Source organism: Pteropus medius, unplaced genomic scaffold (assembly GCF_902729225.1).
Source record: "Pteropus medius unplaced genomic scaffold, Ma_sr-lr_union100, whole genome shotgun sequence".
NCBI classification, from domain to species: Eukaryota; Metazoa; Chordata; class Mammalia; order Chiroptera; family Pteropodidae; genus Pteropus; species Pteropus medius.
The window spans coordinates 1,787,176-1,800,983 of record NW_024340849.1 but is presented as its reverse complement, the minus strand read 5'-3'; the positions used below and the strand labels follow the sequence as shown (position 1 = coordinate 1,800,983).

Below are 13,808 nucleotides of genomic sequence, written 5' to 3'. Positions count from 1 at the left end.
AGTCAACTAAGGTTTGAGAGCAGCTACGGACTGTTGTAATTTTAAGCCATTACCCCAACCGGTTTATAAAACTGTTTCAGAACTTTCGGGCCCGTGGCTCTGAGAGACGCATGGCCGTCTGGGAGGTCCCGTAGCTTGCCGGCTTCCCCCGCGGTGGCCCCCGGTGTCCTCCCTCGGTGTCGGGAGAGCCCGCGTGTACCTGGAAGGACGTGCCCTGACGGCGCCCCTCCTCGGCCGGGCAGGCTCCCGGGATTGGCTGAATGCATTTCCAACGTCAAAAGCTTTCTGTGCGATTTTTACAGTTTCTAAGAGGCCCAAAACCCTGGGCTCAGATGAGGCCCGCACGCTCCGGGGTTCCGATTCGCCCCTCGGTGCACGGACCCCAGTGCCGACTTCCTGGCGGATGGGCGTCCAGCCCCTGCTTGACCTCCGCAGGGCCGGGCTCGTCAGTTCCCGGGGCAGCTGGCCCCACGCGCGGCCCGGCCCCACGGTCACCCCACACCCAAGTTCCCACCTGCGTTTCCTCACAGTGCCTGCCGATACCCCACGGCCGCGTCCTCGTCTTTGAGGGCCCCCCTTCCCTACGAGGCCCCGGGCCCCTGTCCTAGGAGGCTGGGGAGGCGCCACTTCGGATGGGAACGAGGCTTCTTGTGACCTGCGTTCCGCTCCTCCTCTGGCGAATCTGGGCGCAGAAAGGGGGGAACTGCACCACCCCATCCTCGCTGGACCTGCCCGCGCCCAGGCCGAGCCCAGTCGAGCCTCCTCGGCAGACCCCGCCCACCGGGGGGCTCGGGGCGGACTCTGCGTTGCAAACGGGGTACAGAGTGCCCTCTCGTCACAACCCCGCTTCAGCCTACCTTCCTCGTCCCTGCGGGACAGTGACAGGAGGGGTGCGTGACTGTCACGTGCTTCCCGGCTCCGCCCGCCTTCCCCCCGGCGGCCTGCGTGTCAGTGGGCAGCGAGGAAATGGGCCAGTCCAGGGACGCGTCACACAAAGGCCAGGGCACGTCCCAGTTTTCAGGAATGTTCCCAATCTCGATAGTAACTCACCTTTAAGACTCCAGGACACAAGTCACGCAGGCCCGAAGGGGACCGTGCCGCCGCCAGGAGCAGGAGACAGGGCAGGAAAGCAGCGTCGTGATGGGGCCTCGTCCCCACGTCTCGTGCGGTGTGGGCGCCCACGGCCACGCCAGCTCTCGCCTCCGGCACGGTGCATGACACGTCACAGACACGGCCAAAGTGCCATCGCCATCCCCCGCCCAACCCCCAACGGCCCAGGGGACCCCGGGGCACGTGGCGAGACATCATGTGTGTGCCATCTGGTGACCAGGGGGTGGACAGAGAATGCACGCTGCTCCCTGGGGGAGCAGCACAGCCACCTCCAGGTCCCCGAGGCCGAGACAGTGTCCACCAGGGGCTGGAACATACGAGCGTCGCAGGCCCACGTCACCTGGAATTCCCCACCTCAGGTGACACACGGAGATGTCACACTTCAAGTGTGACCGGCTTTTCAGTTACACGTCACTACCCATGAAAGAGGTGGTGTCACCACGGCCTCATCAGCCACACGGGAGGAGGAGGCCGCAAGCCAGTGCGTCTCAAAAGCCGCCTCCAGTGAGGTCTGCTCTGCGGGCCGCCAGCTCCACAGGCCTGGCCACGGAGGGTGGACGGGACCAGGCCCCAGCCCGCGGGACTGCGCTGGGACCGGCCGGCCGTGGCCTGTGCTGCCCTCCGCTCTCTCGCCGGCTGAGCCGAAAGCCACGCGCGAGCTCCCGCCAGCCGAGACGCAGGCTCGCCTCTCAACTTCAAGCTGAAATTCCGTCGGTGCACCCGGGAGCCCCAGCCCGGTTTCTGCCGTCCAATCCCCACACCCTCTGACCCGACGCCCTGACACAGCTGTCCCACGGATGCGGGATTCCTTTCGCGTCCACTCCCGGACGTCCCATGTGGCTTACGTGGCAAGGCGAGCTCGTGTCTGGTGTGGAAATGTGAGATGTGGTGGGAGAGAAAATGAAAAATTCAAAGTCACCTTCGAAAAAAAGTATGTGTACGTCCTGGAGCCCACAGAGGATTTTGGGGTGGGGACACTCTGGCCATCGACCTTTCAGATGAACTACCTCGTGAATCACCCTAAAAACTCCGACACAGAATTAAAGAGCGTCACTTCGGTTTGCGTTCAGCCGGCAAAAAAAACCACCACCACAGACCAAGGTAAGCTGTGGAAGGATTTCAGCCACCGCCTGAAACGGGAAAAAGGTCTTACGAATTTCAACAACTCCAAGATGTTTTTATTGATTTCAAATTCCAATAGAATGAATATGCTTTATCTAAATATTTTATCACACAGCTGAAACATTGAATATTTTTTTCAGAAATAGTTAAATACATCAATCTAGTTACAAATTCTAATATAAAGAGTACAAAATATAATGTTATAAACTGTATTTAAAAAAAGAAATACAAATTCTATGGTCTTTTGCATTTTACTGCCTCGAAGTATAATTAGCAAGACTGATGAAGAATGAACCCCCCTCGTCACCGCGCGCAGGCGCGGGGCGCTGCACACGCGGGCACCGCCACTCCAGGCCCTGGCCTGTCATCCGTCTTTGCTCAGCGAACCCCATGTCCGTGACGAGATCCCGGCAGAGCTACGGGCGGTGAAATGACTCAGGCACCTCGGCCGCGCAGACGCCGGCGTGGGAGGGTGAAGCTGTACGGACCCCCACCCCCCCACACTGTGTGCGTCACTGGAACCTCTCGGGGTTTGGGGGTGCCACCTTGTCTTGTTTCCGAGGAGGAATGTGGGTGAAGAGAGCCTGGCCATGAGCACCGGGAGGTGCGTTCTTCACACAGACTGAGAACCGCCGTCACCCTCTGTGATGCAGACGGCCCGCGTCCGGGGCTGCACTGTCGGACGCCACGGTGCCCGCACTGGCGCCCTGGAGGCAGCCTGCTACCCGTGCGACCGCGGCCCGCCGTACAGGAGTGCTGTCACTAAGCCTGCCTGTGCGTGTGCCGTGGCGAGGTGTTCACAGAACGTTCTAGAACCTGTAGCAGGGTGGCCGAATCTGAACACAGCTCTTGATATTCCGAGCAAAACCAACCTTCCTTTATCTTGCCAAGTGGCCAAACGTAATTCCCAGTGCAATTTTCACAAAAACCTTCGGGAAACCAGTGTCTTTCTTGGTTTAAATAAATAACTATGGTGAGTGGGGCAACCTCTTAAAGCACTTAATACTTTTCAAAACCCAAAAGGGCAAACTCCTCTTGGCTTGAAAATGGGTATCGTGTTTTGACCAAGGTGACGTTTATCCACCCAAGGCTGCCTGGGACCTCCCGGGGAGCGGGCAGAGAAGTGGAGGAGCAGCGGACGATTTCCCAGAGAAGGCGCCCGGCGGCCGGTCTCCCAGAGAGTGCACATGCTCATTCTTCAAATTAAGGAATATGAGTGAATAACCTGAAAGATTTCTATAAGCTTGTTATGTGTTATTTGACTTAGACAGCAAGGAAGAGAGGTGAGCGGGGGGAAGGACGGGGTGGGGACAGCCGCCCAGCACAGCTGCCCAGGAGCGGCCCGGGCAGGGCGGGGAAAGGGGACACACACGGAGAAGCTGCAGTGTGGACAGCCAGACCCTTTATTGTCTAAATCCCATTAGACGCCAACACTGTAAAAATCCTGTTAAGAATCGCGGAAACGCAGAATGGCAGAGGTAGTAGAAATCGTGACACTCAGAGGTGACCTACAGGACAGATCGCGCAGAAATTACCATTCGGAGAAAAGCAAATCAAAACATACTGGCTAAATAAATAAGAAAACACAAATCATATTAAATACTATGGTCGAACCACACAGATGCGTTAACAAACCGACAGGATGCTGGTGATCGGTGTAAAAGGACCCATCGGCCCCGAGGAGCCGGCTCTCGGAGGGCGCTGCTCCCCAGGGCCCCGCCGTCTGTTTAGCTAAGCGGAAACCTGAGTCCACACTCGATGCGGCTCACGATTATCTGAACTGACTCAGGCGGCCCCCTCTCAGCCAGCTGCCCGAAGAGGGGTGCGGGAGGACGCCCCCTCCCTGCCCCCCGAATGCCAGCGGGGCTGCCACGGACTGCTTCAGGAACAGCAGGAGTGGACATGACACCTCCGTGTCACTTTGAGCACAGAACTTCTTTTACTAACTAAAACACAGAAAAACAGCCCGGACCGAGTCCCTAGCCCCTGGCTGTTCCCAAGCTGTCACCACTTTCAGCCAAGAAACTAAAGGCCAAAAACACAGAAAGTATCACTTTGGGGAAACTACTGAAATGATCAATCGTGAGTCAACGGGAAGGCAGCTGATTTCTAAGGTGGACAGAGGAATGTATCTGCAACTTTGCTCGAAAGAACTTTCCGGAACAGTCAGTCGCTCAGCAGTAACTGCAAGGACACCCCCAGGCACACCACCATGGCAGGTCGCTCTGGTGTGCATGTGGCGTAAGAACATCAGGGGACACCGAGTAAGAAGAACTGGGTGTCCACACATACACACGGGTGTGTGTACATGAGTACGTGTGTGTGTGTGTACATAAGCTAGTCGGGTACATTGCATTGTTTGCAAGTGTCACAAAGTAACCCGAACCGTCAAGTAATTTCAACTCAGTAACAAGTAGAATCCAGAACCAAACATTAACTAATAACAATAACAACAATAATAATAAAATAATTCAACAAATCGTCAGAACAAAAAAAACCACACTCTAGGGTGTGGGTGGGTGGATTATTCAGGTGTGTGTGTGTGTGTGTGTGTGTGTGTGTGTGTGTGTTTAAACACGTCTTTGTATCAGAAGCCCATTTTCTACAAAAACTGCATAATCTATTACTGCATTGAGTAAACTGTCGCTCTCACCAGTATTAAAGGTTAAGATAATTTCTGTACATGTAAAATTATTGCTTTTTTGAAAAATATATTTAGCATGCTTATTTTAATCCATTTCCTGCCTTTACAAAATTTCACAATTAAAAAAAAACCTAGTAAAGCTTTTGCAAAAAATTTCACAGAACATTTCCATTCAAGGCAGCAGTAACTTTTGATAATGCATAAAATCATATGTGCAAAAATCTGAAACTCTCAGAAATATCACCGTCACACATAGTGTCACGGTGCTAGGACAAGGAAACATTTGTATCTGTGGAGTACAACGTTCACTGCGTACGCCGCAGGTTTAAGATCCTTTGTTTTGGGCCTTAATCCCCACCACAGAAACTTGCATTTGCGTGACTGAGGAAGAGGTATATGTGGCCACCGGCTCCCAGGGCCTGGGGGCCTCCACGCTCTGGGGACAGAGGTGCCCCACCTGTGGAGGGCGCCAGGCCCACGAAGGACACACCTGCTTGCCGAGGTGCTGCCGGGACGGAGGGACAGGGAGTAGGGGGCTGCAGGGAGGTGGGGGCAGAAGAGTCCAGAGCCTTGGCACCCTGGTGGTCTGGGGCCAAATCTGCCCAGGGATTCTCCCGCCGTGACTGAAATGGGCCCAGACCCGGGGGTGCAATGGCTGGGTGGCCGTGGAGACGGGTGTCCCCTTTGTGCGTGGCCTGCAGGCGCAGCCCTGTCACGAAGGCCCTGAGAACAGAGAGCGCCCCCAACCCCCGGCGCTGGCCAGCGCTCTCCCCCCAGCGCCCCACGGACGGCAGCACCCCCAGCCGGCGTCCTCGGCCGAGTCACCGAGCACGGGGAGAGCGCAACGGGCCCCAGGACACAGGGGATGCGACCGAACCACGGACCACGGACTAGTGAGGGACTCGTGGCCGGCCCCCTGCCCCCGGCCCCCAGCCCGGCTCGCACAGCACCGAGCACGCCCCATTCACGATGTGAACGCCCGCCGAGCAGGGCGGGGGCTGTGCTAGCGCCGCGCCGGCCCGGACAGTCTGCGTGTCGGTGGCTTCTCTCGCAGCGCTTCGGGCCACGTGCTGTCCCCCACACACAAGGCCCTTTTCCAGTGTCTCAAACTTGTCTTGACCACACGGATGCCCTGCGCGCCTGCCGTCACCGCCGTCGCCGCCCGGAGCCACACGGTGGCCGACGAGCACGCACACTCGCGGGGCACCTGCTCGGAGCTCCCCGCGCAGCGTCCGTTCGCTCTCCAACGCTGGGCCAGCAGAGGCGCCCCCGGTCCCCGCTCCGGGGTGGCGGTGTCTGGTCGGGAGTGCTCCCGCTGCTCTTCGGGGGGCGGGCAGGGTCGCTGTCTGTCGGGATGGCTGGGCGGGTGGCTCGCGGCCGGCGTGGGGCGTCAGGTCCCCTTCCTGAGAGACTCTGTCAGGACGGCGTCTGTGCTAGCACGGTCGCTCCCCTGAACGAGAAAAGCAGACAGCAGGAGAGGTCAGGGCTGCCTTCCGGGCCCCCGGGCACGTCCCCCACCAACGCCTGCCCGAGACCACAGACGACGGCCATGCAGCGGCCTCGCCAGGCCGGCGGCCCCCGGACGCTGTCTCACACGGCCATTCCTGGGGTTCGAGGGTGCCCAGACGCCCGCCCGCTCCCCTCCCGGGACAGCCGACAACAGCGTCTGACCCAGCTCTGCAGACATAGCTACAGACGGGGCAGGGCGGGCTGGTGGGGTCAGAGACGCAGACGTCCAGCAGGGCAGGCGGATGTGCGTGCAGGTGACAGTTCCAGAGCAAGGCCGGCTTTGGGGCCCAGCAAAGAAAGCACAGCCCCACTGCCTGCCAGAACTGGGAGCACGCTCTGACCTGCCTGCCCCCCGCGGTGGGGAAACTGGGGCCCCCCGAAGTCAGGCAGACAGCGAGATAAAAGTGAGGGTACGTGTGAGCCTGCGGCTTTTGGAGGGCGCTCACGCATGGCACCTGAGGCATCCCCGTTTGCACAGCAGCATTCACAGGCTGAGAACGAACAGGGAAGATTAATCTCGCTTAACTGCATTAACCTTTAGCTGAAGTCTTGATGACGTGCAACCGGCCACTCGAGATGAACATGCACAAAAAAACAGAGCCTTTGTGGAAAATTCTAGCTGGTTTCCAGCTATGTCCACAGGACCCCAGAAAGGCGGGTGGAGGGCCTGCTCGGCATAACAAATTAAGCGTCTCTCTTTCATTAACCGTTTTGGAAAATCCCTATTTAAAATTAGCACTGTGCTCACAACGCCCCCCCCACCTGCCCCGTAGCAGACACACGTGTCAACACTGAGTGGACGTCGGAATGAAAGACGACATGATTCAAGAGGGGCTGGGTGGGCACAGTGGGACGGACGGCATTTCCTTGAAACGCAGGAGTCAGTGACCAAACAGGCAGTGTGACAAGGACACGGTGAACCTCCTGCAGCAAACTGAAAGGGGCGTCCATTTCTGCACAGCGACGTCACACAGTGGGGAGACCCATCGGGCACGGGCGGGGCTCACGCAGAAGCGCTGCCAGACGTCTTCGCGATGGGAAGCGGCCGTGTGCCGACAGAAAACGGGCGTTGCTGCTGGGTGTCCGGGGACTGGCCGACAGTCCCCAGGAAGTGGCTGTGAGCGGCACAACAGACTTTCCGGTGACTCCGTGAAGTGGGCGAGAACGAGCGTGAACACGTGGGTGTCGCGCGTCTGCATTTCATGTACGTGACACGGAAAACGCCTCCAGGGATCCACCTGGGCTTCTCTCTCTTTGGACCAGGAAACACAAACTTGCACTTGGCAGCATAGAAAGGACCGACAGAGAGGTGACAGGAAGACGGCCCTCTCCCCACAGAGGACGCGGCTGTAAATTACAGGGCTCGGAGTTTTTAAACTTATTTTAAAAGGACTGCACGATCCGGACAACCTGGATGACGAGGTTGTTCCGTCCCTTTATCTAGACACAGAGGTGCCTACTTTATAACCGAAGGGTGTTCAGCAGCATCTTACTTAAGAGTTATTTTCGCTTACTGATTCGCTGGGACCAACATTCTCTATCTGACACAGCAGTCCTACAAGGCTTTTAAGAAATGGATGAAATCCATCTGAGAAATCGGGCGGCGGGGGGGCGGATCACAGCCGTGGGACACAAGAGTCACAGAAACGCTCAAACTGGGTGGACACGTGGTACTGGAGCACACGCATGCTGTTTCCCCCCTCCTACAAAGAAAGAGTCCTCAGAAGACGAGAAGAACGCTTCTAGAAAATGCAGCTTTGCTTTCTTGCAGCTGTGTGAATTGCGGGCTTTTCAGTGACGCTGAAGGAAGTCATCTCTCTCTGAGCATTTTAACGTTTAGGGATGGACAGTGACTTCCAGAACTTATGGGGTCTACGCGCCCCTCTTTCGTCTCTATAAGGGATCTGTCTATGCTGAGGAGCGGAGGTTGGTGGCATCTACACGAGAAACGCCTGCACCCCCAGGACACAGGGACCCCTTGGCCTTCAGAGGTCTGCCAGCTGGTGGAGTGAAGCTGGCAGTGGGCACACGTGGTGTGACGCCACCTGCTCACGCATGCCCCCGTAACTGTCGGGGACTCTGGTAGTGCGTTACGCTCACAGAAAGGGACGACGTGCTTCAAGATGCTAGGTTTGACGAGGGAGACAAACGAGCTGAACTTTGAAATTTGATCTGTGGTGCTGAGACCCTGGATGTGACACTAGGAAGAAATGATGCATCTGTCCAAATCCGCCCACCTGTGTGACCCCGTCGCTGGCTCCGTGACACCCATAGCTCAAAGTGAGACAGAGTAGGTTGCCATTTGTTTTCGTATTTCCTGTTGTTTTGATTAATGGAATTGTTTCTCCAGCTCAACTATTTTAAAATAACATTGAGAATAGTAAGAAATAAACTATTAATCACAGTCTTCAAATTTTTGCAAAAAATTTAAATCAAAACTCCAGTTTTCACATTTCAGCAAAAGTCGTCTGGTCTTTTAAATCCAGAAACGAGTATTGGGGGAAAGGGTTAACTGTTCTCGGTTTCGAACTTTATTTTAAATTCTAATGTTTAACTACATAATGGAAAAACAATTTCTCCTGAACACCAAAATATCCTGTTTTTTTTCTAACATTCATAGGACAATGATACTCTATTTTCAAAACTGTCCTTTCTAATGATGAATTTGGATGATTAGAAAATTAAACATTTACTGAACTGTGCTAAATCACTGTCACGGAAAACGGCCACGTGCACGAAGCCCTCGCGTGCAGAGGTGACTTGGATCTTTGCTCCGCTCATGGCGGGAATTATCAGACGTGGGCACAGGCAGCGCGCGCCCTCACCCCCAGCGGCTGAGAGCATCACGCCCGCAGCTGGGCCGCAGCACCGCACGGACAGCGGGTCGCCTCTGGGGCCCGCACACTCCCGCCAGATGCGGAAGGACGAGACGCCCGGGAACGGTTTCCCATGTGCGTCCCCCTGCCCGGCCCGCCTGTCAGAGGAAGAGGCGGCGGCTTCTGGGAGCTCCTGCAGCACCAGCACGTGCTGCCTGTGACGCAGCGGAGGCTTAGCCCAGAGCAGCACAGGCAGGACCCCCCACCTGACACACGCAGAGGAAGGGGCTTCGCTTCCCCACGTTCACATCCACCCTGACCTCACCGACTTCAGTCGGTTTCTGCCTACGGACCCGAACCTCACAGCTGCTGAACCGTTCCATGGAGACGCAGGGCCTATCACGGTGCGTCAGAGTTACCCCGCCCAGAAGGATCGAGCATGAGGACGCCAGCGGCCCCGCGCCCTGCTGCGTGCGCACGGAAAGGCAGCGTCGCCCGCGAGGTGGGACGGGGGCGGCGCGGCAGGAAACGCGGTCCTCACGCTGGCGGTCAGCGGCATCTTTCCTTCGAGGATCAACCAGCGGACGGTCTGTGACACCACACGAGGGCCTCTGCAAGCGCACAGCAGCGCCGTGAACTTCAGCCCCCCGGCGGGCTGCCAGCCGGCGGCCGGTGACGGCCACGTCTGCACAGGCGCAGACGCGTGTGCACAACACGCGAACGCCCGCCGGGGCCCTGAGTCCCCTCCCGTCATTAAGGGCCGCTGTTCTTTCTTAGAGCAACTGACAACGGCAGCTAATCCCGGGGCGAGTGCCAGGCACGGCCCACTTTCCGTTCAATCTTCGCGGCAGGAATGCGAGCCAGGCGGCCGCTGTCGGCGCTCCGCAGACGGGAAACCCGGGGAAGGCCACTGAGCCTCCAGCGGTCAGAGCCGGGGCCACTCGCTCGGGGCCACCTCTTCACAGTGGAACGTGGGACTCGGTGGGGTCGGTGATCTCAGATTTAAACGCTGACAGCTCTTTAGCACAGGATTTTCCTCCGGGATGCTCCACCTCCGCTCCCGACCCCGCGTTAACTGCCTGGCGGACCCCTCCTTGGGGTCCCAAGAGAAATTCATCTCTAACGCGGGTCCAGGTGACCCGGAACCGGCTCTGCCCCTGCCAGGCTCGGGGAACGGGGCCTCCCGGGAGGTGGGCCTGAGCCAGCACAATCCCTTCTCTCACACCACCGCTGACCCCGAGTCCTGCTGCCTCCCCAGCCCCCCGTCTCTCACAGGGGTGCTGAGCACCCCCAAAGCTGTGCCCAGCCACCGTCCAGAACCAACACCATCCATTTCAACGAAGTGTAACCTAACATCGCTTCTACGTACAACACCGATGATGTCACCCCCAGCCCAGGGCTCCCCACTGCCCGGGGAACTAAACTCACAGGTCCCAGTGTCTCCCCAGGCTCAAGTCTTGAGCTTCACCCACCTGCCCCGGCTGTCCCCCCTCTTCATACGACTCCCCGAACAAACAGGCCCTTCCACCTGCAGGAGCTCCGGGCCCCAGGGCATTCTGCTGTTTTCCTGGCTAAACCCAGCCACTGACCTGAAAAGCCACAAATGCAGGGAAAACACTTACCTCGTCTCCCTGGCAACCTGACTGTTGCCCCACCCAAAGTTACAGAGCCCGGCACGTCACAGATGCTCAGCAGACACTGTTACTGCAGAGTGACTACCGTAAGCTGGGCTCCCCCGTTCCAGTTCGGTAATCCCGCAGCTGCTGTGTCCACCTAAACAAGTCTGCTGACCTCAGATCTCACACCAAAAGAAGTATCACATGACTTAAAGACATAAAACGCCCCTGAGCCCCATCTGAAGCCCACGGGGAGGGAAAGCGTTGGATTCAAACGTGAACTGACGTTCGTAAAGCTCACTACGCTCCCTGGACAAGAGCCCGGCGGTAAGCGCGCTGGGTCTCACCCCCGACGCAAACGCTGCAGAATTGCTTGGCGACTCCGTCACGTGCCCCAAACCCAACACACAAACCGCGACGTTGGCCGAGAAGGAAGAGCGCCAAGACGCGCCTCCCGCCCGTCACCCACGTGTCGCTGTCGTCGGGCAGAACCAGCTCTGCGTGAACACCGGAAGTCCCAGGCCTGCTCGGGACACCGGCCGTCAACCAGCAGCGAAAGCTACTCGGGAAGAAAAGGACCGAAGGGCTGGCAGAAGCCGTGATGGCGAGTGTGGCACGGAGCGGACCAGCTGCCAAAACGGGAGGCGCAGACGCCCGGCTCGGCACAGATGCTCAGCAGACACTGTTACTGCAGAGCGACCACGAGCACAGGGGGACGGGAGAGGGGACGTCGACCGCCGAGGGCCTCGCACCGAGAGTGTCGGTGACCGAGCACGCGGCGCTGAGCCACTGTCCCTGGGGAACGAAGGGCTTCGCTGGGAAGAAGCACAGAGCAGCAGAAGTCGATTTTATCGGGACGGAGGGCAGCAGTGGCACATGTCACCTCTGCTGCGATCCAGGATGAGTGACGCTCATGAAGCCCCAGCAGCACTAAAGCGACAGACACACAGCGCAGAGCAGCCCCGCCGATGCGCTGTGCGGACCGACTCCGCCCCACGGCAGGCGACTCAGACAGGCTCAGGCAGAATTAACACGCAGCGAACCAAGTGCTACGTGTCCGCAAAGAATCGCACAGTGACTCGCAGGTCGGCCCAGTGCCCCGGCCCCGGCACACACTCGTGGGAGAGCCACGTCCTCGGTGGCTTTCACGGGTCGCCCGTGCACACAGGAACACTCCGGATGGACTCCGGCTGTAACTCAGTGTGTAGCTCTCCACTCAGGGTGTGACCCGCCAGACTACGCCCCACCAGCACATCAGCGACCTCTTGTGGCAAAGAAGAGTGTCACCTAATTCGAGCTGAGGTCACATGTGTCTGGAGATCTTTTAACTGGGCATTAGGCAAGCTGTTATTTGTCTCATAACTTGTCGCGGCATCATGAAACAACTGCTTTACATTCTAAAAGTATGGGTTAAGAGAGACGAGCCACCACAAACAGTAGCAAACAGGCATTTCGTCAATGATATACGAGAAAAGACGTTTAGAAACAGGTAAGAATTCTAAAAACGCAACCAAAGAAAAGAAAAAGCAAGCCCATGATTAGGTCACATCCCTCCTGGGGCCAGTTCGATCCCTGGTTTGCGGGAGGCCCCGGGCAAAGCCGCGTCACACCTGTCGCCGTCCTCAAGGTGAGACCAGCGAGGATGTCCGAGGTCCCTCTGACGTCATCAGCGACCTCCTTGCTGTCAACCCCGTTGCCCGGCCAATGACTACGTTTGCTGGGACAGGACACACTCTCCCGATGGGACCACCTGACAGGCGCCTGGGTAACCACGCCAAGGGCAAAGACACCCCTCTTCATGTACCAGGGGGAACATACAAGGGGGCGCGTTGGCTGCTACAGGGCGTTTGGAGGCAGCCGTGGGAAAGCGAGAACATCACACAGAAAAGCTTGTGGAGGGACGAGAGGGCGTGTGACACTCTAAGAGGGACCGAGAGCTCTGAAACCACGTGCTCGCAGCCGGGGACAACACGGGACACCGCCTACCACGGGCGTGCGCCCCTGCAGAGGACAGTGCACCAGAGACATCGTCACCGTGCCCAGGTGCCCTGCCACGCTGTGTGGACACTGAACGGGCCACGTGCGGAGGTCACACGCCCAGGTGACACACACTGCGTGTGCGTGCACGCACGTGCGTCTTTATCAGGGGACACAGTCATGGAACACCAGGTCAGGGACGTTTCTCACGGAGTGACACGAACACCGCTCTGAACAAAGCAGCCTGAGTGCAACGTCTCCTCGCGCAAACGCGTGCGCGGAGCAGCTGGGCGAGAGGCATGCAGTGCAGCGCTTCAGCCGCCGCCCGTCACGCCCGGCGCCGCGGGAAGTGCCATCAGGGCTGCGCGTCACCGCAGGCCGCCCTGGGGCCCTGGCTGAGTCACCGCCCACACGCCTGGGGCGCAGCCGCTGAAGCTCGGCAACCACGCCGGGGCCCAAACCGCCACCTGCTCAGACCTACTTGGTTGGGGGCATCAGCGGAGGGGGCCAGGACGTCAGCACCTCGGGGGCCGCTGGACTCCAGCACCACTGCGGGAACAAGGGCTGCGTTAGCGGGCCCGCGCCCCCCTCGCAGACCAGCGCCCGGCCTGTGCGGGACTCCGACGCCCCGTCACGCACGGCGCGAGGCTGTGCCGCTGCCCGTCCTGGCTCGCACGTCCTGCTGAAGGAGCCGCCCCGAGGACGTGACCAGCAGCGTGACGGGACCGTCCTGCGCGTCACTTACCACTGGGCCCGTCATCCTGCAGCAGGCCGCTTCCCGCGACCCTTCACGCTTCCGAGACAGAAGCCTCCAGCCTGCCCTTGGGTGCCGTGTGGGTCGCACCCACCGCCCTCAGCCCGACACGGCCTCAGGCAGAGCTTTACGGAAAGACGGGGACCCACGTCCACCTCCGACCGGCCCAGAGGGGCCCGGGCAGGGCCCGCGGGGGAAGCCGAGCTGCGTGCGGGTTCGGTGTGCGCTGGTGGCAGCACATTCGTGTCTGAGGAGCCCGC

General features: G+C 58.6%; 1 protein-coding gene across 5 annotated transcripts in view; it reads right to left on the bottom strand.

Annotated features, from left to right (window-relative positions):
* Nucleotides 1–2,266: 2,266 nt before the first annotated feature.
* The window catches only part of ZNF516 (zinc finger protein 516), a 91,086-nt gene continuing 79,544 nt past the window's right edge, over nucleotides 2,267–13,808 (bottom strand). For 3 of the 5 annotated variants that reach the window (XM_039839484.1, XM_039839486.1, XM_039839485.1), the window contains exons 5-6: nucleotides 13,276–13,343; nucleotides 2,267–6,326 (exon numbers count right to left, since the gene is read on the bottom strand). In XM_039839484.1, coding sequence (XP_039695418.1) covers nucleotides 6,267–6,326; nucleotides 13,276–13,343 — 128 coding nt within the window. In that variant the 3' untranslated portion in view covers nucleotides 2,267–6,266. The remainder of the gene's footprint in view (nucleotides 6,327–13,275; nucleotides 13,344–13,808) is intronic. The other 2 variants (XM_039839493.1, XM_039839504.1) reach the window with 1 other exon arrangement.